At 41.7% G+C, this 26,117-nt stretch overlaps 1 protein-coding gene across 2 annotated transcripts in view; it reads left to right on the top strand.

Moving 5' to 3' along the window:
• TMEM132C (transmembrane protein 132C) overlaps positions 1 to 26,117 on the top strand; it is a gene marked incomplete at both ends in the record, with an annotated part of 160,905 nt that overhangs the window by 38,638 nt on the left and 96,150 nt on the right. For both annotated transcript variants that reach the window (XM_080355361.1, XM_080355362.1), the window contains one exon: positions 7,858 to 8,746. In XM_080355361.1, coding sequence (XP_080211487.1) covers positions 7,858 to 8,746 — 889 coding nt within the window. The remainder of the gene's footprint in view (positions 1 to 7,857; positions 8,747 to 26,117) is intronic.

Here is a 26,117-nt window from a genome sequence, read left to right as displayed (position 1 = left end):
GGCATCTTTAATTGTTGCTGAGATCATGTTGTCTTGATCGAACAGCCATGCTAGACCACAGTCTCTTCTGATGTAACACATCTGGCTTCACTGAAATTACAACAGGGAGAAGGTATTTGGCTTTTTCCTTTCTCAGCCATGATATGACCAGTCAGTCTGAGGGTTAGTTAAAGAGCTGGATTTACAGTTTATCAGAAGACTTCTGATTAAATCCGTAGCTTTATTTTGTTTCTAGTTCCTGTGTCCCCAGAGCTGATGTGGTTTCTTGCTGCAGAGCCAGCAGTCAGTGCAGCCAGTGGTGCCAGCGGTGAGCGGATGGTGTTCGTTGTATTGAGACGTTTTAGCCACCCACACCAGCTTTGCTGGCCTTTAGAGGGCAGATTAAAACACTCCTAATGCTTAACAGCATAAATCCTGAGGAGATCTTATGTAAACATATTCAGTCAGCACTCATTGATTTCCCTGGGGAGCAAGGCTGAATGAAGATGATTTTCAAAGAAAGGGAAAAATTAATTTTATCTTTAAGGACTGCACCTGTTAAAAAAATTGTAGGCTGCACGGTGGTTTTAGCTGTGTGAATTAGGATCTGTGGCAGGGACATGGGAGAGGAGGGATGTTCAGAACTTATATTAGGAAAGGACAAAAATAGTACTTGCGAAATATATAGCAAGGCTCTATTTCATTGATTTGCAGGGACGTCTTGCAGTTCTTGAGCAACAGCACTTTAGGAGCGTGACACATTCAGCCTCTTAAATACAGTACAAGAGTCATTTGCTCTGCACAATTTTGGGGCACTCAGCTTAATAAACTCACATCCATCATCGTCATCTGTCTTTGCCAGTGACTTCAAGGGTGCTTGAGAAGCAACAGTAAGGTAGGATTCTTAGAAGAGGATTCTGTTTTCTCCCAGCCCCAGAAAATACCCTGACTCTATTGTACCTTCAGAGGTGTGCGGGTCAACTTCGTTAATCCGTTCCATCCCTCCTTGAAGACTTGCCGGACTGTTGCTCTGCTTTGTACACTGGATCTGCGTTCTTATAAGGTATCTTCATCTTAAATATGCCTTGGTTTTGGTTTCTGAATTTATTCATTTGGTACAAACATTGTCTTGAAAGGGAGAACTTGGTGTCATTGGCTTTTGCATCCTAATTCCAGAACTGGAATTGCCAGATGTCTTATCCTGACACTTTCCTCAGGTATGGTACAGATGATGTCTTTTGGTTTGACCTTTTTCAGCAAATCATAGCAAAACAATTGTAGCAAATAAAAGGGACTTTGGAGAGGGACTTCTAAATCACCCTCTCTACCTTAAACAATAAAAACAACTAAAAGCATGTGTACATTATTCTTTTTTGGCATTTCCTCACCATGACTTTGAATTCTGTCAGGACTGCTTGTGTCCCTCTGGAGGATTCCTGCTTCTGGATCTCATTCTTCCTCTTGTAGTTTTGACTTTCTCATACCATGTACTGATACCACAACCCCTGTAGTGCTTTGTTCTTCCTGTGATTTTCTTCACCCACTTGCTTCTCTGTTGCAGGTAAACTGGAGAGATTAAAGAATGGCTTGAGCTGAGCTGGCATGGGGACTGGGGCTTAAGGAGCCTCTTCCCTTCTGCTTCTACCCTTCAGCACCAGTATTCACCAGAGACCACCCAGTGGCTGCTGTGCAGAGCTGGGCTGCTGCCACAAAGCTTTTGAGTCAGGACAGGGTATTTGGGAGAAACAACAATTTGAGGTTTGGGGAGGGGCAGCTGCTCACCCCAGTATCTTCTGGCCTTTGCTCTGTTAGTAACACAGCTGGGTCACCTTTTAGGAGACAGCCCCTTAAAAACAACCCTTGGAGATGCTGTGACCACAATAACACCAGTGCTCTAACCATCCCTTTTAATTAATCCTTGGGAAGGAAGGTGTTTCACCAGATGGATTTCCCCTTGGTTTCTGTGCTGCTGCTGTTCTGGTATGATGAGCTGCTTTGTGCTCTGTGACAAAGAATTACTTGGAGGTTAAAGGTGATGCTGAGTTCATTTCCCGAGTGAGCAAGGCTGCCCCCCACCCCCTCAGCCTCATTTCTCAATTAACCTCCTCATAAATCCTCATTGCATTTTTGAAATTGAGATGATTAGCAGGGCTGTAGCCAGGACAGTGGGATATTCTGGCATGTTGTAAGTCACAGCATGCATGCATGCAAGTATTTTATACGTGCAAGTATTAAAAGTGTGCATGCATTACGTCTGTTACTGTTCCCAATTCCTCCATGGAGGAGAAGTGAAGAACGATAATTGTCAGTCTTCACTCTTCCCTTTCTTTTAAATTGCCCAACCTCTAAACAAATCGTGTGGCTTCTGAGATGTTTGTTATCAATCTTTGTGTAAATGAAGTTTGGAAATGGAAGGATTTGGTTTGTGGGCAATGACATCAAATGGATGTAAAGATGTCTGACTTCTGTGCTTTGATAAGAACTCCTGGCAAAGCCAATTCAGTTCCCTGCCTCAGTTCCCTATCTAAATGGTTGGAAAGATTTTCATCTGCTGTGTCCTTGCTACACCTACATATCCGAAGGATCCATCTTGAATGGATCTGAGCACAGTTCACACTGAGCTTTGTACTCTTGGTCCTTGTTGAGTTTTGTGGCGGTGGAGAGTGCTGAGCAAATTGCACCTTTCAGGCTCTAGGACCTTAATTTCCTCTTAAACAAGGAGCTTGTGCAAAGCAATTTAATGTCTAAACAGAGGAGCAAGTGCCTACCAGCATCTAACAAAGACTTAACCAGCAAAGGAACACATGTCTCTGTTAAAAACCAGGGGAAAAGACATGGGGCAAGGAACTGATACATTGCCAAGGCCAGAACTATTTGTTTCATGTTTGTAACTTGCATCTTACATGTTCCTATTTTGACAACACTTCAGTAAACAGAAAAAATAATAATAAATCTAACTGTTATTCATGTAGCTGATCATTGTGATGTTCTGGCCAAGGTTTTGGATTTTTATGGGGATTTTTGTAAGCCGTTTTGTATGTCTAAATTCAAGACATCCTCTGTGGAGCCCTGTCTTTCCCCTAATTGTACCCCTTTTTGGCATAGTCTTCAATGGGAGATCCACAGTCCAGATCTCTGAAAAGTTACTGGTTACGTTAGAAAATCCTAACCAAATAGTCTATGTACCCCTTGCTTTATGACTTCCATTTGGTTATTTTTGCCTGCTTTTTTTAAAAAAAATATGTTTAAAAAGCAGTGTTTTTAACAAATCTTTTGTCTGATGAACTCAATCTGCTTTTTAAGCCCAAGCCAATCAAACTTTGACTTCTCTCATTTCATTGCTAGAGAAACTGGCTTTCAGAGGTTTCCTCTGGCTCCATATGTTTTCAATGGAGCTGAGAATAAACTCTGGTGTTCTAAATCCTTCTCTTCTCCACAGCTATCAGACAAAATCAGCTTAAGTGTTATTTGCTTTGGACTTCTAGTGCTGACACAATGAGTGAATGCAGAATCCATGGAGTTTAGGACAATGGGGCAAACAGCATTGGAATGAAAGGCCATCATATGACATTTTACCTACTGTATGTTGCTCACAGGACAGTGACATTTGCAGTATCCAGCAGGGGGAAGAAAGCCTGATTACTTGAATGGTGTCTATAGAAAGTTTTCCAAACCTTATCTCTTAACAAAAGCTTTCATTAATGGAAACTCGAGTTCCAGATATTTATCTTTGATTCTAAGCAGTACACGAGCTTAAGTATGTCAGCTGGCCTTGGCACTACAGACATTTGGTAATGTCAGCACTGCGAGTGGAAGTGATTTCGGAAACCTTTGCTGACCTTTGCATATACACTGTTGTCTTACAGACTTTTAAGGTCATCAGCCAGTCTGAGAACACAGTTTATAGATTTCAGTCCTGAATGTCAGTCGGTCTTTGACGAACATGTCTCGGTTATGTGGATTGAGGGTGATAGAGAAGATGGGTTTGCAATAAAAGGGTATTTTGGAGTTTCTTCTGTCAAAGGGTGGGATATATAGAACTGTGACCATCAAAAACTGGAGCTTGTAGGCTGTCATTAAATGATGGGAAATGCATTTTTAATGTGCAGTTTTCTGAAAGCTTTCATTGTGTTTCCAAATTAAACTTGAAAGATTCTGTTTTCTGTGTGTGATAAGGCTGTACATCACAAAACAACAGTTTGTGCTTTATACATATGTGCCTATTGTGTCAGTAATCCTGAGGAAAATGGAACAACCTGACAGATGTTGGATAATGCCTTATAATGCAGAGGTCTAATCCTGGTTTCTGATAGATAAATACTAAAACCAGGGGGACAGGCACATGGGTTCCTTGAAGGCTCGGTGGCTCATCAGACATCAGGCAGTGAAGATACGTGGCGATTGGCCGGTAATCTCTCACCTATATCTAAACCCTTAATTCCCCATCCAAAAGAAAGTTGTTTCAAACCAACCTCATAAAAGAATGGCTTAAAAATAGTAAGCTTTTATGACTGTTCCAGTCAATACAGCACCCAGGGCTCCAGCTCCATGTGAAATCCCCCCAAAGAAAATTCCTCCTACGCTAGAATCCAAGAAATAATAATACAGATCAGAGTTCAGTGTTCCATATCCAGCTCCAAAAATGAACTTGCTAGATTATAGGAATTTGAGCTGGCCTGTCACATTGGAGCCAGTGATGTGCTTACCAGATGCCTGTTTGGGTTCAGATGAAGTGCTGCAGAAGTGTATGATGCCAGAAGAAGGATTAAAAAGTCACCAGGCTGTTAGGAGGAATAATGACTTGTAAGCCTTAACTTTTGTTCTTGACTAATACTGGCTTTGCTTGATGGTTCTTAATCTTTTCCATGCTGGACTCCATCTCTGGACAAGCCATAACTCGTTTGCTAATGTAGGAGGGTGAAGCACTTGCTGCCTATTTGTAGGTAGCAGAGTGCCCCCAAAAATGGGACCACGGTCAGTCTGAGGATAATGTGCTACAGCAAAAATCCTGGGAATTGCAGCAAAACAGCTTTTAAGTTTCAAGCACAGACCCTGATCAACAGCTCTTTGAAATAAGAGGGGTTCACTTGTCTCTGCAGCTCGCTGCGTTTATTTCTGTTGTTTGCAGATCTGTTGAAGCCAAAGGTATTCCCTCAGTAGCAATGGTGCCCAATCTAGAGTATCTCTAATGATAGAAACACTTCAGCAAAATAGACCTGTGTGCTTAAGTCAATGCTTATGTGCAAGGAAGTGCTTGTATGTTTTCTTCAATTAAAGCTTGTTGCCCTGTAATATTACAAAGCTCTTGGCCTGAGACAAGAGGATGTCTAATAAAGGAATTCTAATCATTTGTCAAGTCCAATTCAATAACCAAACTGAGCAGTAAGAAGCTGACTTCTTGTGTAGCAAACCAGGTGTATTTAAAATAATGGTGGCATCTCTCATGGCAATGGTTGCTCTTTGCAAAGGGCTGCAGGGAGGTGACCAAATCTCAGCAGGCTCATCCAGGGCAGGTGAAGGGATTTACAGAGGAAACTGAGACCAAACTGCTACTATTTCAGTAACCAAGTTCCTATTCTGCTTCTGGACCACAAGAAATGTGGGCTTTGCTGTTTTCTTGAAAGGTCCATGGTCCCAAGTGGATGTAACCTTAACAGGCTAATATTTTGGTTCAGCTAAGGGGAAATCCATCAGTGCAGGAGACGTGGCCTTTGTGGATTCCCTTCCAGCAGGATTAACATGTATGCCAAGGGCTGGAGACTTACAGGATTGTAACAGGATGCTCAACTGATGTGATATTTTAAAGATGAATCTACTTGACAGAAAAGGTCTTGTGCTGGTGTTTTCATTGTCAGGTCTCTTACCTTTTTCTTTGTCTCTTTTTGCCTTTTATTGGGTGTTTTTATTTATTTGGTTGATTGGGTTTTATTGTCCAGTCATGGCAGTTTGCTTATTTATGAAAACTATTTCTACTGTCCAGTGGTGATGCATAAATTAAACATGAATCAACACATGTTAATTCTGTATTTCAGATGTATGACTGCTGTCCTTTGAGAGCTTTGGTTTTGTCCCTCCTCCCCCATTTCTTTTTTTGCTGTTTCTTAATTGCCCAACACCTGCTTTCCAAAGCAATTCATTTTCCCAGCACAGTCACTATGTGCACACCCAACACGATTGTAGTGAAGTTGTCTGTCAGCCGGAGTGATTTGGTGTAATGCCACATATTGATTATTTATTACTTGAAAACATTTAGTTAATTTTGACCGCATAATTAGCATGCTAGCAGCCAGCCATGCTAGAAGGGCGGTGAATCTATTACTTACAAAAATCCTTGAGCTCTGCAGACCTTTGTGAGAAGGCTGGTAAAAACTTCTCTCTCTGTAGGGCTTTTTAGAGACCTTCAGGTGTTCCTGAGTTTCAGATGAATCTGTACATTATGCATTGCCCTTACGGTTGCCATTCTTTGAAGAGCTGAACTTACACAGAACCTTAAATCCTGACTCCGACGGGGTTCCCCAAGGCCATTGGAACTAACATATGTCTGAGGGCAAGGGCTATTTTAGAATATTAAAGGCAGTCTAGCACTGGATGCATTGTCATTCATTTACCTTCTGTACCTATAGTTAATCTCTTCGGTATGAGTTAGAAAGAGACGTGAGTAGTATTATGTAATCTACATGTATTTTAACTGTTCTCTATCTACCCTAATTATGTAATAGTTTTTGTCTTTTAACAATATATACTGTTAATCTTTACAACAGGCAAACAACATCTATGTCAGAAAAAATCTGATTTCAGCTGAAGCTTAAAATTGGCCAATATCTGGTAGTTTCTCTTGTGTGCTTGTTGAAATATTTCTGGCCTCTGATGTGCATCTTTGTTTAAATAGCTTAGAAAGCTGGGGTACTGTTGGTATGGAATTATAGAGGTGTAGACCGTAGTGCTGGAAACAGTAATATGAGCACAGGTTTCTTGACAGACGAAGAGAGTGAAATGGTGTGTGTGTCAGTTCTTAGAAAAGCAGTTTCTGCCTTTTGGCTGTAGAACAGAAACTCTTTGATGTCCTGGCCAGTGTTCCTGTGGGGCCGGTGATCAGCCATCCATGGGGCCTGGGGTCAGCAGACCGAGCTGGTGAACCGAACACGTGCAGTGACTGAACACGAGGACGGAAAGACAGGAGGGGAGTTTCTAAGTGGGCAGAAAGTTCAGAAGGGGGTGGTGTGACCCGGAAAAGAGTGGGGAAGGTGAGCACACGCGTGCTTTGAAAGACACCCTGTTTACTTACAGAATTGCTTTTGCAAGGCTTTGACTTGGATTTGTGGCCAGTCCCTAAGAGAACTGGTGTGTGTGAACTTCAGCAGAAGTTTTGTTAGGGAGGCAAGACGTTGCATAGGAATGACAAGTAACCTAATTATTTCTCAACCAGGTGATAAGTCAGACTATTCAATGAGTACTTTATGTGTTTGCTGGGTGTGAGTGAAGTGCTGCTGCAGTGCAGTTGAGTTCAGCTGTGTGAAATGGCTATTGGAACAAGAATGTCCGCTGCTATGTGAACCCTCCTCTTCTTACTCCCTCTGGGAGGATGAATAAGTGATCATGCTGCTCACAATCCTTTGTGTTTCACCTGTATGTATGTGTGACAAAATGTTTATTGCAGATAAATGCGAGGTAGCACTAAAGCCTGCTTTATTTTTCGTTTGTGAATGTAATGCAAAAAAAGAATTAGCTATATCAAAACGTAGCTACATCGTAAATATTTTTTGCATGAAGTAATGCTCTTCCCTACCTTACCAAGTATCTCCACTAAAGTTGTAGTAAATGTCCCTTTGAACCCATAAACAGATTTGATCTAACTTACACCACCTTTTCTTTTATTAGTGACAGAGTCTCGAGGGGTCTTGGACAATAATCAGAGATTTTCTTCATCACCAACATACCTCCCTGTGAGCTATCGGATCTTCAATGCCGAGACATCTTTCTTTCTCAAAGAAGCCAACCAGGACTTTATGCGAAATTCCAGTTTGCAGTCCAGGGTGGAATCGTTCTTCCCATATAAAGCCAAGAGACCACCTGTGTTAAATGCCAGCTATGGACCTTTTTCTGTTGAACAAGTTGTGCCCCAGGACCTCATGTTAACTTCCAGCTTTTTTGGATCTGCCAACAAGTTCACTTATAACTGGAAACTTCAGGCTTACATAATGAACGACAGAATTTACCCGAGCAAGCCCAAAGTGCAGGTGCTGTTCTACATCGTGGGCAGGGACTGGGATGACTACAGCAGCACGGAACGGCTGCCCTGCCTGCGCGTGTTCGCTTTCCGAGAGACGCGCGAAGTCAGAGGCAGCTGCCGCCTCCAGGGGGATCTGGGCTTGTGTGTGGCGGAGCTGGAGCTCCTGCCAAGCTGGTTTAACCCCCCCACGGTTGTCACGGGCCGTAAGAAGCCATCGGATCAGTTTGAAGGGAGCCCTGTGGAGCTTTACTATACTATTCAACCGGGAGATGAGAAAGGAGAGTGTACCGCTGAGGATATAAGGAAAGGAAATGCTATCCGCCCGGGAAAAGATGGCATGGATGAAACCATGTCCCACTTGCAGAGGATTGGATCTGTCAGCCTCTACCGAGGCCAGGAGACGTCCCAGCTAACAGAGCTGCGGCTGGATACTAATGTTGTTGTCTGGTTGCCCTCAAAGCCTGTCAAACAAGGAGAGGTTGTGAATGTTTATGTGACAATTGCCAACAATTCCACAGTGGATCAGTTCATCCTCAGGTATGGCAGGTTGGGTTTGCATGTTTCTAATGGGATATTAGGGGCATAGGATGAATCTCACCCAGTTTGAAATTAGTCTACATTGAAGGTTGCTCCTAGTCGCTCAAATACTTTATTTTCTCCCTTGAATGCTGTCAAGAGGATTGAAAGCCTCCATCGTTAGAAGGCTTTTAACATGTGTACCGTGCCATTTATGACATGCCTACATTGTACAACAATGTACAAAACACAGCAATTTGCTGCTGTAGTGAACCTATTTCTGCACAGTGACAGACAGTAAGGCACCAGAAAAGTTCTCTGCTTTACAGGGCTCTTAAACTCAGGTTTTTATTGCACAGGCATGGAGTTTAAATGGAGCACAATTTCAATTACCTGCTTTTCCTAAGTGCTCTGGCAGCGCTTTGCCTCTCCCACACAGAGCAGTTTTGTGATGAGCGCTCTTTAGGGAGGGGTTTAACTATCTACTTGTATTTAAGTACCAACATATGTACCCTGTAAAATAAAGTCTAATGTGTTTGATGTAGCTATTAGAAGTTTTGGACAGGAGCGATGAATACAGGACCTGGGAACACAAGAACTGCCTTACTGGGTCACAGCACTTTCCTTTTATTTTCTTCTTTAGCAGTTTCCCTACTGATCAGATGAAAATCCTTTGAGGGTGACAAAGACTGGGGAACTTCTTAATCACTGAAATATTTGATGTATTTTTTTTTTCTTGTTACCAGGCTTTAAATTCAAGGGAAATTTCCACGGTGATAAGCAACAATTGCTCTTTAAAGCCTCAGGGAATCAAGAGTTTCCCAAAAGATTCCGCACATGAAAGTATTTATTTCTAAAGCTTATATGAATTAGATTAATACATAGTTGACAACTACCGAGGAGAATAACCTTTAGAACAGGAAGTGTCGCTTGACAGATAAAAGGCTTTTATATTTTAAAAAGGGGGATTTTAGTCATCCTGGAATGGTTCAGATGTCTGCAGCTTTGGTTAACTTGGTGAGATAATCTGCCAGACACCTGTTTACTGAGTGAAAGCTTGGTTAGAGAAGTCTTTTCTGATGCTGTTGCTTATCTTTCACTGAAAATCCTTTTTCACAAAGCAGCAGCAACAGAATGCTTTTCCACATAACAAGCATCGCTGTGGTGAAAGAAAAAATCCAAAAGCAGGATAGGGGATCATCATTTGAAGGTCCGGGTCCCAGTCTTTATTTTGCTGAAAAGCGTGTTGAAGATAAACAAGACGGTTGAAATCTGGCGAGGTGTTTCTTTGCTTAGAAATTAATCTGCCTGCCTAGGCAAGGATATCATTTGCATGCTGAGAGGTGCAATAGGTAGAGATTGTACCGTGGCACATCAGTAGTTGCTCTTATGGACAAAATTGATTTGCTTTGGTTTTGAGAACAGGTGACTGATTTATTTGAAGTGAATAGTCTGACACTTGTTTGTGTTGGTAATTCTGTATTATCACAAATACAGAGTTCAGACCACATTTCCTTGCTGAAACACCCTTTTGGTGCAAAGAGGATTAGCATTTTTTTGCTTAAAATTACTTTGAACCAGACACAAGAACACAAGAGGCTGAAGAGAGCAAGATTTTGTTAAATGGTTTTTGTGTGCTTCCAGTGTGGATGGGCAGTCGTTGTTGTCTTGATGTTTTATAGGGCTGACTCACATTCTAAAAATCAGCACTGTTTGTGCTTCTTCTCCACAACAAAAGGCAAGAAAATTGATGCGAGATATTCCAAAGCAGTCTTGGTTTTGAAAACTGTCTTCTCAGGCATATTAGTCTCTTCGTCTACCAAAGATGCTGATCTGTGCGGTTAAGGCATCAGATGGAAGCGTTGCTGAAGGTGTACAGGATGCTCATGCCATGTGAAAGAGGAGGAGGTGGTTTGAATTTGTGGTGCTGCAATGGGAAGGGACAGCGGAGACCCACTAGTGACAGTCCGGTGCTGCTGCCCCTCGAGCCATGAACTGTGTGGCCCGCTCTGTCCACTGAGGTTTCTCCTGTGGCTTTACTGGTGCGGTACTGTGGAAAGGCTGGCAAAGCCAAGTCAAGCTGTGGTCTCCAGTGGAACTTCCCCAGGTGTGACACAGCAAGGAATTTGACCCTGGAATATATGAAGTGCTTGTGTCTTACAGGAAAAACAAGCCAAACCAAACCAATGCAGCAGCCAGGGAGCATATGCTGGATCTGCCTGGGGGCTCCTTTAACCTTTTCTGTGGCCATTTGCCTGGTCAGATAGAGGACTGTATGCCCTCGGACTCATGGGTTCCTGGCAGAGCAATCCCAACATCCTATGACATGTATTCACATTTAATCATCCTAAAGAAGAACACATCACACATTATCCCCAGGCATAGTGGGTTTGTTTATTTTCTGCTTCTTGTATATTATTCATTGAGGTATTGCAGCATCCCATGCTGAAGCAAACAGCATGTGATCATTGCTTGGGGGGGGTGGGGGGGGCAGAAATAATAGCTACAAATCTTCTCTGGCAAAAGGAAAGTGGACTGGTCTAAATGACCTCATATCCACAAATCATTGCAATTGAAACTGTGTTCGTGTGTCTTAATTCACAATCCTATTATTGTATCTATAAATTTATCAGCCCTAGAACACCAGTAAAGTCAAAGAGAGAGACTAATAAGACGGGGATTGAGGTGAACTAAGCACGGTTGTACATTTACGCAGTAGGAGCAATGTCTGAATAAACGCAGACCTTCCTTTCTTGCACCTGGTCAGCACAGGGCTGTTATGAAAGTGGTTCAAACAATACTGGTAGGTTATAGGATACAGGCCTGTTCTTGTCCTGCTGAGTTCCCTCTGGTAAGTCTTTATAGGCACTTCATACATGCAACATAGAAAATGTGAACAGTTGGTCAGCAACAGCAACAGTTGGTCGCTGTCAGGAGTGCGAAGCCTATTTCAGTTCTGTTCCGAAAAGACTTTGACTTCCTTTGATGGAAGGAGTTTCAGGTTTGCCATATATTATCAACAGTAATATGGATGGGAAAATCTTGATAAGAGCTGAAGAAATAGAGATCATTTAGGTCTTCTGTGCACTTCCCAGAGCTGTGGTAAATTAACACTACTGGCTTCAGCAGAGCTCCCATGATTGTTGCTTCACCAGTTGGTGTGTACACAAGCTCTTCTATTCTAAAAATCCTTAGGGCAAGACCCTGTTCTTGAATGCTTTTAGGAGCTGCCCTCCCAGCCAGCAGGCTACAAATATGGGCAAAATCATAACCATACTGAAACCAAGCTTTTCTGATGAGCTTAACTTTCAGAAAGGAACCCGTAGGTGTGTGTGTATACTGAGATATTTGAAGGTCAGTAGTAAGCTGGCTACTTGATGTCTATTTGTAATACTGGGGAGCTGGTGAGCAGCTTTGGAAAGGTTGGCCTGTGCGCATTGCTGTGTTTGTGCAGTACGTCTAAATACTTTTCCAGATACTACACCATTAAAGGATCCTTCCATCTGTTTTTCATGGTGTGACATGCTGTGTTTGATCTGGCAGAGCACTGTACAGCACAGGGCCAAAGAAAAGGTGTGGGAGTACTGAGTGTTTGCTGTTACTCTGCTGGGCAGCAGCTAATCTCTAACTCCCTCTAGAAGGTGCTGAACCACCAGATAACCTGATTTACAGAAGGTATTGAGCAGGATAAGTAAAGAGAAAAGGGGATTAAGCTGTTATCTGTCCTGATTAGAGAAAAGAGGTGAAAAACAGTGGTACTATTTTTCCCCTCGGGCTCCTTATTACAGATTTTGCAGTTCAGCTCACCGCACCTGAAGGGGATGTAGGCTGTAAACAGTGTTACTGAATTACCTTTGTCCAGCAAACAAATCAACCCAAGACAATGGATAATTAGTAGTGATAATAAATCTACAGACTGGGGAAAGGATAAAGGATAAATGCAGTGAGGAAAGCTATTAAACCCATCAGCTGAGGCAGCTTTATATGTCAATTCCTAATGAGTATTGACAGCAGCGCTGTGTTAGGTGGTACTGAGAGCAGCTAAAAACCTGGAGGAAGGTGCACACAGAGCAGCACTACAGAACAGCCATGGCTGGGAAACCACATCTGGACTTGTGTGCTTCGGGCTTGTATGTTTGAAAACAGTCCCCAGTATGTTGTTTGGGAAAGTAGAAAGAATTGATGGGGGGGGCAGCTGTAGGGGGAGACCATAAATGGAAGAGAACAAAACTCTTGCATCAGCAGTCAGCCAGAGAATTACTCTCAATGCTGCTTCGAGTGCTGGAGCTGAAGGTTTTGGTTAACTTTTTGGCAAATGCATGTGCATATCTGAGTTTTGGAAACTTTACATTGAGGCATCTTGTTTAGATCCCCTCTTGCAAGCAGTTTCCCTTCCCGTCCCCTTTAGTCTTGGCAAACCAGTGGAGTCACTCCTGGCTGCTTTTCTGAATATCCTGCAGCACGTGTTGCTAAATGCTCACTGGTGCCTCTGGCTCTTCTCCTTGTGTGTTGAGATGCTGCTCGGAGGAGCATCGTGTCTCCTGCTGGATTCCGCTCTGCCCGACCTTTGCAAAAGCCTGTGCATGTGCAAGGCTGGTTAAAGACGAGATAAGGCACCTCTATTTAATTTCTGTTTAGACTATTAGCCACTTGTGTGACTCAAGTTACAACAGTTAATTAAATCCTTGGTTACTTGCCTAATTAGAAACAATGGTGGCTCATTAAAAGATCATACCATGAAAACCTCAGTCCTCCCAAACCAGCAGTAGGGAGGAAAATTTCATTCTACTGGGATTGTATTTTTAGTTGAACCAAGAGAAGGTTTTTCGGGCTGTCTGAAAAAGGCTGTGATCTGATGCATTAGGGACTCTCCTGGGAACCCTCAGTGTGATTATCTGACAGGCTGGTGGGTTCCAAGGCCCCTGTAAGCAAGAAAGCGTGTGCGCCTGTAGGTCTGAATGGAAATTAGTATCCCTGAGAAACTGTATGACTATTTAAAACCTGCTGCATCTGTTAAAGCTGTAAAAGCATCAGTGACTTGGTGGAACGATATGGGGAGGGACATCAGCAAATCATAGCCCAGGGCTTGCAGGGGGAGGATTTGGGATGCGGTGGAAGTATGGGGAGTAGTCCAAGAGTAGCTACCTGACCTAGTAGAACTGTAAAACCTGTTGGTTTTATTCGTATTGTTTTACCGGTGCTTGTGGGGCTCATTATTTAAGGCAAAAATTGTCAGGTTATCTGAAGTTTGTTTCGACAGAGCACCACTCCGCACCACTGACAGCACACACACAAAGAACTTAAAATTCTTTGTATGTTCTTATGGCACTTTGCAGTTAAAACTTCAATAGAAGTTGTGGGGATGGTGGGAAGTGCTGCTCTGCCCTTAAGAGTTAATTTCTACAGAATGACGAGCTTGTCTGTTAAATATAAAGCGTTTGATTTTTGTCACTGTTTCCTTTGGGACCCCATTGGGGTCCCTGAAATCCCACCCTGCCCTGTGTGTGCTGTCTCTTCAGAGGGGTGTGTGCTGTAGTATTGAAAATTGCTTTTCTATAGACTTTCAATGCACAGCAAAGCTGATTAATTCATAGTTTAGATGAGACTGGGTTAAAAAAGAAATTCACCATCTTTTGTGCATTACGTGGTTCCTGGTGTGGTACAAAATATCTCTATTAGCAAAGTTGCCAGGGGGTTAATTTGCAGTAAGAGTCTAATCATCTCCAACAACATCATTTCAGGTTTTCATGTTGCTGTTCAGATCAGCAAGACTAAAGAAGACTTGAGTGATAGCATATATCTTAGGAAAGAAGAAAAACAGGGGGAAGCATTTCAGACATAGCCCTCTGTTATCAGCTGTCAGGCTGCTTAAAGATATTTGCTTTGTCTTAGAAGCTCTGGCTCAAAGATGTGAGCCCTGATTTCCAAAGTGCTATGAGATTGAGTTCTTTGTGTATAAGAGACAGACTCATTAAAGGGAATATGTGGTACTGGCACACTGAAGTCTAGAGCGTGATTCTTCAACCTCCCCGATTAGTAGTTGAGCAGAACACACAAATAGTTGTAGATTGTGACTCACCACTTGGTTTTGCAGGTTCCTGACGTACTAGACTGTCAAGTCACGCTTAATCTTTTGCATGCCCGTGGGTGCTAGGAAGGCAGTTCAGCCCTACAGGTGATCAGTAGGGCACTAATGTTGTTGCTGACCAGCCTAAGCGGGTTCTTTATTTGGCATATTGGACATTTGTGGGTCCTGTTTTGAGGAAACCAAACTTTTCTATGGATTGCATGGCTGCTTACTCAGGATGCTGAGCTTTGCTATAGCTTTTAATAAATTAGGTGCTGTGATGCTAACTGCTGGAGTCGCTAAGTCACTTGATGTGCCTCATCTCAGTGGGTTTTTGTAATACCACCAGTAGCAACACAAAAATTTTTCTGCTCGAGGTTACGTGTAGCTTAGAAAAAGCCTTGATTGTGTGGAGAGCTTGTCCTATGGAGAGGAAAAAGAGCCTTTCACTTAGGAACATACCCAAATTTAGTCCTGTTGAAAGTAATGAGAATATTCACAGGCTTCAGGCTGCTTTTTATCCCTCTGGATTTGAGACATTTGTGAGAGGCCACATTAACACCAGCTTCTGCTTTCTCTTCTGTAGCAGCCTGATGACAGTTTTCCAGTAGAATGGCATGACCAAACCTTTTTTTGGTATGTGCTTAATTGCTGTCATTTTATGATAACAATAGTGGGCAGTGTACACTTAGATGCATTCTAATATTGTTTTCACAGACAGTAGATGATGAGAGGATGGTGTTGAAGTTGTAATTCATTTGTCTGCTCAGTGTGAAGAGGACAGAGCAGAGGGGCTCACGGCACATCCAGGAGCAGAGCGGGGGGTGTTGGAGTTGGCTGTAGTGTCAGGAGGGTCACACAGCCTTGCAGGTGACGTTGTGGCAACATTCATGGAGATGACTTGGATCCTTGACCCTGGGCTTTGAGTTTCTGGTGGGAACTGCTGGGCTTGTGATGCCACATGGAAGTGGCGAGTCCAGAGCTAATGAGCTCAATGCACAGTGATCTCTGAAGGGCAGTGACAGCGACCTCATGGCCAAGGTCCCTTAGGGTCTGAGTTACTTGACGTTGAGCTTCAAAGCAATTCCCCAGTGACTTTTGTGGTGAAGTGTTAGTATCTTAAATCAAGCAGTTCAAAGACCTAAGAAGGATATTGCAGGCGGCAGTCTAGCCTGGGCAGAAATCTATGAACATGATGTGTAATCTCAATTTTTTAAGATCCCAGAGTACTGCTTAAGGATTTTTCTCTTATCTGTCTGAGATAATGCTATTGTAATTAGCACTGGGCAGAAATATTGATATAGCTGAGTAAAGATTTTATCAGCTGGCTGTAGACAGTGACAGCTGGTTAATTGTAATATTTTCTGAAAGATCTTTAAAGAAGTCCTGCATAGTTGCTTGGAAACTAATATGTCTCATCGCTCACTAAAGTGTGGCTGTGCTGTCATCTATAGTTTGCATTCTTTAATTTTCATAGCATCTCAGGTGATGGGTGCTTTGCCCATTGCTATGGTAACAGCTGTTTTTATTTCTTTCTCAAAGTAAACATAGACATTAAACTCAGTGACATGTTCTTTTTATTCTTTGTGTACACGTAATGGATGCCATAGCTGTGCAAATATGTCATGATTGTAGTGGATGGAGAGCAATAAACCAAAAGTCTAGTGCTTTTGTATATAACTAGTTTTGCCTTCCAATACGCATAATTTTATGTCAGCTACTTCAACTCTGTTTTTACTCCTACCCATGTTTAATTAGATTTCAAATACTTCAGGGTGGCAACAGTCCCTGATGGTATGTTGATGAGTGCTTAAGGGAAATGGGATCTAATAGCAGACTAACTTTGGTTTTGCTATTAAACAGCTCCGTTTTGAAGTTGAATTGATCCCATGAACTCCTGGCAGTTGTACAAAATCCCTCTTATCTTTTTTCTGAACAGAAATGATGGGGGTGGCGGTTCTTCTCCTGTGTTCTTACCTCTGTTAAACCCAGATGTCTCATGAAAAGCTGTGTGAAACTCTGGTCGCCCCAGTCTGCTCCACGAGCTTCTGCTGCCCACTTCCCTTGGGATTGTGGTTTCTCAAAATTTCCTTATGCAAGTGTTCTCTAACATTCTCCCTGCTCCATATCACAGTTACCTGATAAATGCAGCAATTTTTTCAGTTCAGAGTAAAAATAAATAAATATATATATATATGTAGAGAGAGAGAGTATATATATATATATAATTTTTATCTATAAGAAGGTGCTTGCATGTTCTGTGTTATATTCTATATGCTTTTAGAGTGACTGAGGTGAAACTGCATTAACTATTACTAACAGCCCTCTTAGGTTCATCTGTGTTAACTGTTATAGGCATTTCCCATGAGGGAATGACTCTGTACCTCCTTGCACTAAAATCAAGCGCAGTTTAGTCTGATAGAGCATTGCATTGGCAGTGAGGACATTAAAAATGCTGTGTGTGGACAGAAGTGGTTGCAGGATCAAAGCTGTAGCCCCAGTTCTGCAAAAGGACTATTAATGCACTAAACTCTATGTGCTGTGACCAAAGTTAAACATGTGCAGGAGCTTGAAAAATCAAGATCATGCTTTATGCAATGCTTTTTAATCCTGCAGATGGGAATGTGCTATGTGCTGCAAGGAATATTGTTGAAAGGGGTCTAATTGCTTACCCTTTTGATATGAATCAAATGATAATTTCCTACATCAGCAGAGCTTATTTCAAAGTAAGAAATCATATAGTTAGCTAGATTTTAAACATTACTGCTTATTCCGGTTTGGGGATAATACTCTTCTCTTCCCTGTTAGTAAAGCTGATAGTAGAAGGTGTCATTTTTGGGGATGCCCTGCCCAATGTTGTGCAGTAGACATTGAGGTAAGAGGGCTCAATAAAAAGTCACAACAGCTCTCTTGTTCTCATAGTGCTAAATGAGTGAGTCATGGTGAGATCTCGCCTGGATGTGAGAGCGATCCCTGGGAATGGGAAATGGTCAAGAACTTCTTGTGCTAGGAAGCTCTGATTGTTCCAAAGGCAATGGTTGTCCTGTTGTGTTGCATAATTATATCCGCCTCCACGTATCCTACTGCTGTTCATTTCTATTATGTCTTTTTATTTAAGTCCTGGCTGTTCAAGGAGGAAACTTAACAGATTGATGGCAAGAGCAAGTGAACATCCGTGCATCCTTCCCTGCTCAAAAAAAAGTCTCAATGGATAAGGAATGTTACTTCGATATTTGTTTAAATGGTGCTTAAGGAGCCCCCTGGGCTTGGATACATTGGCTCTATGATTTGCCTTTTTGCCAAATACTCAGTTGATTCAGAGTCAGAAACACAAAGGAAGCGGGGGGGGAAAACACAAGAGGAATTGCAGTAATTGAGTCTTTACAAACGTAAGAAAATTAATCAGTCATATTAAAAATAACAGTTGCTACTGAAATATACATGTGCTCAAGTGTTTGTTTAATGCGAACTGTTTTTATCTGTCATTGCTTTTTTCTCTAAATACAAAAAGTACTGGGACTATAACACTGAAACCACTCACAACAGATGTGATGATCCTTCTGAGAGGGGTCCTGACTCTTCTGTGCAAGTAAGCAAAGACTTAAGAGGAAAAAAAAGTGTGTGCTAGGTGTTTTTTCTCTCCTATCATTGCACAAGATTTAGTTGCAAATTCAGTCCTTGACCTACCTAAATACAAGGACTGGTTGAGGCCACCACAGCCAGCTGCTCGATTGCCTCCAGGACAGCAGGATTTATAACCCTGTCCCCTGTGTGCTGTGGAGAGGAGCTGGAGATGCTCAGGCAGCACCTTCTGGCCCCCGTGCAGCTCTGTGGAAGGACACACATCTGTCACAGCCAAAGGGCCTCCAGGAGCTGCTGCTGTGGGTCATCTCGGCCACCACTGTCACCATGAACAGCAGCTGTCAACCAGCAGCTCCTCAAGCTTTGCACTCCTGCGATGTAGATATGACACGTTCCTGCTGCCAGCGGACTTTGCATCAGTTAGTAACTGCTGCCCAGCATTGGTATTTCTGCATGCTGAGAGATCGCTTTTGGTGTCTGGGGAATTTATTTCCCTTTTGAGCACAGTCACAGCAAAGTTTGATTTGTACCTGTTTTTAAGTGCATGCTTTAGCATACAAAATCCAGTGCATCCTTTTGTAGAGCCAAGCGGACTGTTGTTTTCTTGTTTGATTTGGCTGCTCTTGCTTCATCTGGAGCTGTGCCAGAAACATGAATATTCATGACAAAGTTAAACAAGATTTTTATTGAAAACAAAAAATGGATCTGAAGTCTTTCATTTGTCATTCGGAACTCAGCTGGTGAAAGCCCTGTGAACAGGAACATTTATCAGTGAGGTTTTCTTGGGTTTTTCTGCTTTTGTTTGCTTATTGAATGAAAATTCATTAGGGCCAAAGAGTAGATGAGTCACCGGTAAGCCTGCTCTTAAGATATATCTTAATACAAAATGAATATAATATAGATTAAATATATGAATTAAGTTGTGCTGTTTTATATATTACAGCTTAAGTGTAAAATATTCTAACAAGTATTGAGCCTCAAGTAAGTTTGTAGAATCAGAGAACAGACTTAGCAGGGTTAACAAAAGCTGATGGCTTTTTCCAGGGCCAGTGTTCATATCTGACACCTGTCTGAGCATCTTGCCTATCCTGCATTCAGAGGGCATCGTCATTGCCAAATAATGCTCTTTGTTGAGATGACAGTATCATTAGATGGAAAGTCAAGTGTTCAGCTCCCAGTCTTGGTGGTACCAGGAGCTCCTGCTGCTCTGAGTGACCCTACTCAGGTCAGCAGGGATGGAAGAGGACACAGGATCCTCGGCTGTGATCTTCTGGACACCATTTGTGCCTTCACCCATCTCAGACCTGAATGCTGAGTCCTTGCGCAACAGCTGCATGGAGGATAAATGTATTTCCTCTGTGTTTGTCTATAGGTGGAAGAGGAGAAAGTGGGAAGAAACTAGAAGAGCAGTATAAGCACAAGGTAGAGTTCTCTTGCAGCCTCTGGCCTGCAGAAGAAATTAAATAAGCTTTGCTTTTAGATGACACATCTAACTGATTTTAGAGATCCATTCTCATTTATTTTGCAAGGTGAAGTTCTCCTGGGAGCCATGTGTTTTATCCCGCAAAGCAGATTAGGTAGTACCTTTTCCTTCCATGCACTTCATTGAGGAGAACGGTGTCAGAAGACAAATGTCTTGGGATGTGTTTGTACTGTGTCAGGCATGATGAGACTTGGACACTGACTGGGACCTTTTTTGCTCTGTTACAGTTTTTTTTTTTAATTATTTATACAGTCAATCCTGTGTTTCCATGATGTATTTGTACTTCAATATTCTGGTTCCCCTCATCAGAACATGCTCTTGTGAACTTTGTTGAAATGCCTGTTATAACAAGGTGTTTGTTTCCTCTAGAAATACTTTTCGCATATGTTCATTTTAGAAACTGAAATTGCCAGGTGTGAGCTTTCCATGCTGACAAAACTCTAAACAGATAAAGTGTTGAAGATGGAGGAAAAAACCCTGCTTTTTATTAATGTAATCATCGTGGTTCTTAGTAAAAATCACTTCCACCACATTCTCCGTGTTAGTCCTATTGCAACCAGTTATAATTCTTACTGTGGTTATTAGTAGGAATTATTTCAGGCTAATGACATCACCCATTTCTGACCCAGGATTTTTTTGGGTGTTGTGGTAGTACTGTAAAATTCAGCTACTGATGCAAAAAAAGTTACAGTTAGTGACCCAAATCTCAATTGATCAAAAATCCAATCCTGTGACAGCTTACATCTCTGTCAAAGCTTCTGTTGACTTCAGGACGTGGTCAAGTCAACCTTTGAGTAGTTATTCTAAGAACTAGTAGCCTGTAACACCACACTCCAACTCCTGACTATCAGAGTTCCCTCTGTCAGCAATTAGTCATACTGTTAAAATCAGCTAATTAAAACAAGACATGTCCAGAAAGAGGAGTAACTTGTGAAGTGCCAGACTCCCTGTGGAGTTGTTCATACAAAGTGCTAATGAGGGCAGAAGTACGGTGATGGAGAGCAAGAGCCAGAGAGATTTGATACAGAAATTAGTTGGGGAAAGCACCACTGTAATTTTTTTGTTAATTGTGTATTCGTGGAGGTCGCTACATATACTAGCAGAAGATACATGGCACAAGTTATTACAGTTCTATAGTGTATTGGAGTGAGCCTTATAGCAAAGTCTAAATTTGCTGTTGCTCACAGGCAAAGCATTTAAATCCTTTAATTTAAATTATAATTTCCTATTTCTGAATTTGAGGGTCTTGCGCTCAGTCCTGCTGGACAGTCCAGCATGGTGCCTTGGTAACCTATTGTCCTATGTTTTAATTTGGGTGGGGTTCATTTCTAATCTAACAAGAACATTGTGAACAACCCAGAAGTTGTGTAGGCTCCAGTGAGACATGGTTTTGTCTTTTTTTTCAGGTATCTTGGAAAGATTCTCATCATAGTTAAAGGATGAGGGCTAGAGCTAATTCCACACAAAGAGCTTGGGAACAACAAAAGAAAATGCATCCATTAGTGTGCAAGGAATCATGGATATTTCACAAGTGAATCCTGTCTCCCTCTATGCTGAATTATATGCTAAGATTTTTCCCCGTTGCTATAATGGCAGTGCAATAGCTCAAGTTTGCATGCAGAACATAGGAAGGATTTTGGGCATCCTGCTTGGAGAAGCTCTGTGTAAAGACTGAAGATGAATATTGAGCCCTGGCTTCAGAACCCAGAGAGGCCCTTGTGATAGAATTGTGGGAAAGTATCGCTGGAACAACAAAGTATTTGCTCTTAAAGGGCGAGAAGTATGTAGCACCATCAAAGAAGGACAAGGATTCAAAGGGAAACATATGTCTAAAACATACGGGTCAAGTTTATTTGAAAGGAAAATTTGTTTGCTTTTGATTCTTTATAACATTTCCCATGGAGACTAGCAAATATAGCTGCCACATTTTTGGCAGAGGAAATCTTATCCTAAACCTGAAACACTTAAATACACATGCTTATATAAATGTGGTCTCTATTCATTTCAGCCATGTGACTTCCAGCCTTTTGTAGCAAGTTTATATTCTCTTATTGTCTGTATTTTAGGCTTTAAATGGGATTTTAAGTTAAAAGTTGTTGGTTTTTTTGGAAAGGGAATGAAGGGCAGGGTGATTAAAAGAGGTTTTCTTCAGTTGTTACGCTGTATGTGCAAAGGTCCATAGGAACAGGGCACTGGTGATGGGCTGGACTGTAAAAACTTTCTGTAGGGTGCAGAGGGCCTGAAACCACCTGAGGTTTGTAGTTCTTCAAGGTAATCATTAAAACCCGTTGGCTGTTAGAGAAAACGTTTGGGTAGCAGTATCTCAGGAACCCTCTCTGGCTGTGTGTTCCAAAAAATATCCATTAGCAGAACTGAAGTTTGGAGGTGGGGAAGGATAAGGTCAAATCAAGCCCTATTCACTGAACCATTCTGCTGCCAGTACCTTCCCTTGACGCCCACCAGCTTCACCCCGTAATGGTGCTGAACACCCACCGCTCTCTTTTATTCAATTCGATTTGTTTATTTTTAAATAAACGTATGACACGCTCCTCTCTCATGCAGGCAAAGAGCTCTCATTGATGTCAATGGGAGCTTCACCTCCTGCGGGAGGAGAGTCAGGATCAATAAAAGAATCCCCAAGAACTGGCCAGGCTTATATTCTGCTCTTCCTAAGCATACGATAGTCGGAAAAGCAAACAATCCACTGAGACCTAATCAAGTTAAGTGCATTTAAAACACCAATAGTGACTGTCATCAAGGGATTACAGCCAATGGCATTGATACAAACCTTTCAAAGCTTTGATGCAAAAAGATGGGCAAGCTCATAGCTACAATAACAGCCTCTGGCCTCCAACCGAATCATTTGTCTCCTGGTCTGTATTTTTTTTACCTTGGTTCTTGCTGAAATAAATGTATATACATGTATACAAATACATACATATTTTTTCTTTTAGAAGCACTAAAAGCAGACCCTTAATGTAAGTATGTAAAAGGTTTGTACCTCTCCCCCAGACATCCCATTTGGATCCCCTATCAATGTTCTGTCTGGTGCTTGGGACTAGATTTAGGTACAGAATAGGGCTTATGTGTCAAAGCGTTTGCTTTCCTGCCGTGCAGATGCTCTTCTTGCCTTTGTGTGTGTGTTGCGATACTTTAATGGCTGAAATGCAATTGTAGTGACAAACACAGGAGAATTGCCAGGGTTGTCTTGGCATTGTTTCCTTTCCCTCTCTGGCCCAGAAAAAGGGAGGAAAGAGCAGAGGTTTTGGCTGCGTGCCAGTTTGCGCAGGGATTTGCAGGCAGATCTGCCTGTGAAGATGGATGGTTGCAAGCACTTATTAGTATGTAGTGCCAGTGACAGATCTCCAGACGGCCGTCTGTCTTTCTTGCGAGAACATTGGTTACCCACCTTTGGCAATGAAGTGACTGAATCTTGCCGGTCTGACTCTTGACAGTGCCTTGTTGTAAATGGATATTAAATGACTCCTAATCAAGTTCAACAAGGTATGCATCCCCAGTGAGGCTCCTGTGTGTGGCGTGTCCTCAGATCTAATTTTGTCTTTATTTTTACAATGCTATATCCATGACTTGGGGTGACTGATAAGGGAGTGAATGTGCACTGATTGTGTTTAATGCATGTTGAAATGAAAACCCCTGCTATTGCTGAGCTGCTTTACCCAGAAGGATGCATATATATTCTTTAAATATTTACTTATAGCTGGTGCTAAACTTGAGCTGAAAGATTCAGTAGGCAATGGAGGCAATGTTTGTGTGCAGATCTCATGTAAAATGGAGTTTAGTCTTGTGTATTGAACTTGGTGAGTGCTGGACTTCATTTTTACAGATCTTGCACTCTCCTGAGCTCAAAGACTCAACTATTAGGCGTATTTGAGATTTTTATTACATTGACTGATGGAAATCAGTTTTCCTGCTAAGAGTGAATTCACTCTCAGGGTTCCTTAGAGCTGGGTCTCATCTTCATTCACTTTAGTTCAGATACATACATCTTGATGTCATAACAATCATAACAATTTTATTTTGTCAGGAGCCAGTATTGGTTTTCAGCCTCTCAGCTAAAGACAGATTTAAGAAAATTCATCCCCGCTAACATAAAGATATGAAGAGATTCTGAGCTGCCTCCAGGAGCAGTAATAAAGAGGATGAAGTATTGTAATGAGCCTTTTCTGGTGAGACTTCTCTCCAGATATACCTAGATTTTGCTTAGGAGATATGATTTCCATAGTAATTTAAAATCTGTCAGATTCTCTCCTCAGTCTCATTCTGACTGTTCCACAGTAAACCTGAAGGATGGTCTTTTTTCAAGAACAGCCCAGGATAAAAATAGTATCTTTCTCACAGAAATGGGTGAAAGAGTTTTCACAGGCTCTGCCAACAGTGTTCCTGGCTCAGAGCATTTCTATTTATCCTTCTTTTCTAAAAGCGCTGAATTCACTTTCAAGTTTGAAAGCATAAAAAATCATTTGAGATCCAAATGTGATGGTGCACTTGAAATATCCAGTAGGCATTCTAGATACATCTATTATTTGAGTCATCCCGAATATTAAGCACCAAGATGTGGAATTATTAGATCCTGGCAGTGTTCCCACTTGCCTAGCAAAGCAATCCTATTATAATTAATGTGGCAAGGCTTCTCTGTGTTGGAAAATATTTATCGGATCTGCAGAGACCACAAAATGAACCATAATACAATAATTCTGCCAAGTTTGGCTATGTAAATGAGGGACATATGGTTGGTGTGGTGCGTGCCGGCAGCATCCTTTGAAGCCTCATTGAGATGTCGTCTCAGTGCCATCCATCACACTTCCACAGAGTGGCAGGAGATGTCAGCAGAAGCTGTTGCTGCACCTTAAAATAAATTTGGTGTGTACTCTGCACTCGGGTGGAAGACTGGAGCTGAAAGCAAAGCCATCGGAGTCAAAAGAAATAGTAACATGGAACTTTATTAGTATCTCTGTCTTGTCTGTATACTATATCAGCACTTAATACAAATAGTTCTGCATGTCTGACTATACTGACTCCTTTCAGAAGTTTTGAGGCCAAACTGATTTTTAAATCTGCTCTGTACGTGGAATAATCCCAGTAAAATCTCCATGAAAGAGAACACAATGTGGCCTAGTATGTCCAGATTTAATAAGTCATACTAGAAAGGCAATTAAAACTTTTATGTTGATTACTTTGCTTTACCTTATAAATCCAGCTTCAGAATAAATAGTTCTTTGGATTATTTCAATTTTGTTTTGTTCTTTTTTCTTTTCCAGCATGCAGAATAGCCAGTGAACAGTGAGGTTGAAGGCTGCCCAAAATTACAAATGCTCATAATTGTTTAGTGTTAAAAAACAGTGTTTACCTCACTGGAAAGACATTGGCATTTGGGAATTTGAAATGAGATGTAAACAGAACCATCTTTCATTGTCAAAGGAGCTTTAGTACAGAAGCACGTTCGGGCAGCGCTGGTTCCTTCTCATTAAGTGGTGTCACTTCATTACGGCTCCAGGTGAAACAAAATGATTTTCAATAACCACGTCAATTTAATTAGCATGATACAAATATAAGCCTTTTTTTTTTTTCCTCATTGCATAATGCATGGGCATGACCTCTTTAAATGTATTTACTTTTATTGACATTTTAATTGGCTGCCCACGCACAGTTTCTCTATGCACTGATTTCCATAGTAACAAAAGACAAATGATCGTGCCACTCCGACTAACAACCATGTAAAATTACATTGCTGGCCCCTTCCTATGTCTCTTCCCAAAGGGTAAAAGCATCCTTAAAAATGTGTAATAGAAATAGCAGAATAATAGAGAAGAGCTTGCAGTACTACCCTATGGTCAGGCTCATGTGTGTTAGCGGGTCAGGTACAGGGGCAGAGGCAGTGATGTCCCCAACACGACTTCCTGGTGACCGATGTGGGAGAAATTCAAAGCAGAGATACTGCTGCTCTCTAAGTAGAATTTGGGCACATTTATTTCTGTTTAAAAATCAGATGTGCTTAAGGGTAATCCAGCATTGGAGCATCTCTTCCCTCATCTCTTTTTCCCACTTTGCACTTTGAAGTGTAGAGTCACAGTTGATTTAATCTGTTATATTTATTTCCCTGTGCCATATAGAATAGATGAGCTTGCAGAAATGAGGAAGTCTAAAATATATTTTTCCATTATTTAGACTCTTTTTCCTGTTCTTACCGCTGAACAGTGCAAGTCAGTTCAATTTTTCATTCTCAGAGGAAGGGTTGCTGG

The sequence above is a fragment of the Nesoenas mayeri genome (genome assembly GCF_963082525.1).
Source record: "Nesoenas mayeri genome assembly, chromosome: 17".
NCBI lineage: Eukaryota > Metazoa > Chordata > Aves > Columbiformes > Columbidae > Nesoenas > Nesoenas mayeri.
The sequence above is the reverse complement of the archived record's forward strand: the minus strand, read 5'-3'. Positions and strand labels throughout refer to the sequence as shown.